The sequence below is a fragment of the Habropoda laboriosa genome, unplaced genomic scaffold (assembly GCF_001263275.1).
Source record: "Habropoda laboriosa isolate 0110345459 unplaced genomic scaffold, ASM126327v1 scaffold1329, whole genome shotgun sequence".
In the NCBI taxonomy this organism is placed as follows: Eukaryota; Metazoa; Arthropoda; class Insecta; order Hymenoptera; family Apidae; genus Habropoda; species Habropoda laboriosa.
The window spans coordinates 120,833-123,268 of NW_017101431.1; the positions used below are offsets into that span (position 1 = coordinate 120,833).

At 28.9% G+C, this 2,436-nt stretch overlaps 1 protein-coding gene across 1 annotated transcript in view; it reads left to right on the forward strand.

The window, feature by feature from the left end:
• Nucleotides 1–2,436, forward strand: part of LOC108578124 (structural maintenance of chromosomes protein 1A-like) — a 14,667-nt gene that overhangs the window by 2,388 nt on the left and 9,843 nt on the right. The window contains exons 5-7 of the mRNA XM_017941389.1: nucleotides 9–287; nucleotides 1,287–1,307; nucleotides 1,395–1,823. Coding sequence (XP_017796878.1) covers nucleotides 9–287; nucleotides 1,287–1,307; nucleotides 1,395–1,823 — 729 coding nt within the window. The remainder of the gene's footprint in view (nucleotides 1–8; nucleotides 288–1,286; nucleotides 1,308–1,394; nucleotides 1,824–2,436) is intronic.

The window sequence follows — 2,436 nt, forward strand, 5'->3', positions numbered from 1 at the left end:
ATTTAGAGAATACAGAACAAGAGCTTGTAAAAGTGGAAAATGATTTAAAAAAGAAAGAAACAAAGTTTACACAAATTGTAGAAAAAGCTTTATATTGGGAGCAAAAGATCAATTCCACGAATTTATTGTTGTTGGAAGCACGCAAATCACATAATTCACATATAAAAACGATAAAAGAATTAGAAAGTGAATTAATACAAGTAGAAAATATAAGAACTGTATTCGAAGAAAATGCGACAACCCAGATATTATCTCAGGGCAGCAGCATTGCACTTAATGATACACAAGTACAGTTGTATTTAAGGAAATACAGTGGAACCTTGATAACTCGAACCCTCAAGGGAAGGGAAAAAATCTTCGAGTTACAGAGGTTTCGACTTATCGAGTTTTCGAGTAAGAGAGATCATTAGCAATATCCTTTTCCTTTCTTCATCCAGTTTTTACTGTTTCAATTATGTTCATTTTATCAGCCAATGTTAATGTTTTCCGCTTGCGTTTAGAATTCATTTTGTTACATATAATCCGGAGAAAATAATGAAAAACGATAGGACTGTGATTTAACTTATTCCTTCGATTTTTCACAACAAACTGCTTTTATGATTAAAATGCGTGCACTGTTTATCTCTATAATGAAATAAATAATTGACGATCGTTCAATCGTTGATCCTATTAGATCGATTAACTGATATGTAGAATTTAACTTCGACTTGCAGAAGTCTTAAATACATATTAAATATGCGACAAATAATTCGAATTAACCGAGGTTTATTTCGAGTTGTAGAGATTTTTACAGCAGAGCGGAAGGGAATGATGAAAATTTTCGTGTTACAGAGGTTTTTGAGTTATCGAGGTTCCACTGTATTTGTAGATAATACAATATGCAATATTTTTAGATAATAATCAATAGTTTTATATCTTTTGAATAATCTTTCTATTTTGTTGTTACATTATTATGTTCAATCATAACGTTTGAATTTTTACCTGTAAATATATTCTTGATTTTCGTCTTATTCTGGCTTGTAAAATCACCCTTTAAAATTTTTCCCACCATTTGACGAACACCCTGTATATGAATATTTAAAAATATAATGAATATATGACGAATACTGCTTGCATGGTTTACTTATCAATTACTAGTAATTAAACAGTAATTTCAAATTGATTTTTATAAATAATTACTTGATATATTATTTGATCATTAAAGTATGGAATTATTGAAACACTTTTACAAATGTTAAAAATTTCATATTACATTTTTATGAATTAATATTACAATGTAACAATAGGATAGTATATGGAGAGATAATGTATGTAATATACTTATGCACACACTTATCTGTATGGTTTCATTATAATTAACAAGTTTAATTAATGAAGTTTATGTATTTTTAAAGGTAGAAGAGTATTTTCATTTGAAAGAAATAGTTGGAATCCAGTCCTACGAGAACGTACAAGCTTGTAATTCCCTCAAACGTGAACAAAGTGTAAATCAAAATAAACTCGATAACGAAAATAGGAAAAAATTTGAATTCGAAGCTAAATTACAACAGAAGAATATTTTAAAAGATGAAACAGAAAAATGTTTCAGAAAGATTCAACAATGCATAAATGAAATCGAAGGTACATTAACCGATAAAATAAACACAAAGAGTAATTTAGAAAATCTAATTGCTAAACAAAGAGAAGATACGAAAACTGTCCAACAAGAATTGCAAAATGTGTGCGAGCAGCTTGACAACGCAAAAATAAATAAATTTACAGCCTTACGTTTCACTAAAGAAACAGAAACGTTGAATACTTTGCAAGGCCTTTTTTCTGGCGTGGTATGCGTTAAAATTAATATTAAACAGATATTGCAAATATTAATATTAAAGATATAAAAACATGTTAATCGTTGGAGTGCTAGGCAGCGCAATTTTGTTTCTAATGTTTCATGTGAAGAGATATGATCTTGGCAGAGCAGGTCCATTAATTATGCACTCGAATTTGAAAGGCTACAAATTGTTGAACATTTTATGAGAAAAAGTTCAAAACCGAATGTGTCACATAAATGCAAAAACTGCAAACAGCTAGTATAAGTATAATAAAATTACATAATCGTGGTTTAGTATGTACACATAAAACAATAGAAGCGTTAATGCGCTGTGCGGCATTTTTCAAAAGTATTCCTGCAACTGTTCGTGGAACTTAAACGGTTAATCTATTAGCTATGAAAAGAGTACTTACGTCCAGTAAATTTGAATCGATACAATACATTTCTTATTAACATGACATAATTATCGACGTACTTTTAAATGTTAGATACAAATGAATTTTACCAAACATAATATTTGACAATAAGTTTAACTAAAAAATAAAATTAACGTGTATTTTATCGACTAACTTGTGAATAGTACCGTACACAATAATTTTTTTTTAGTATCCCGTAACTAAAGG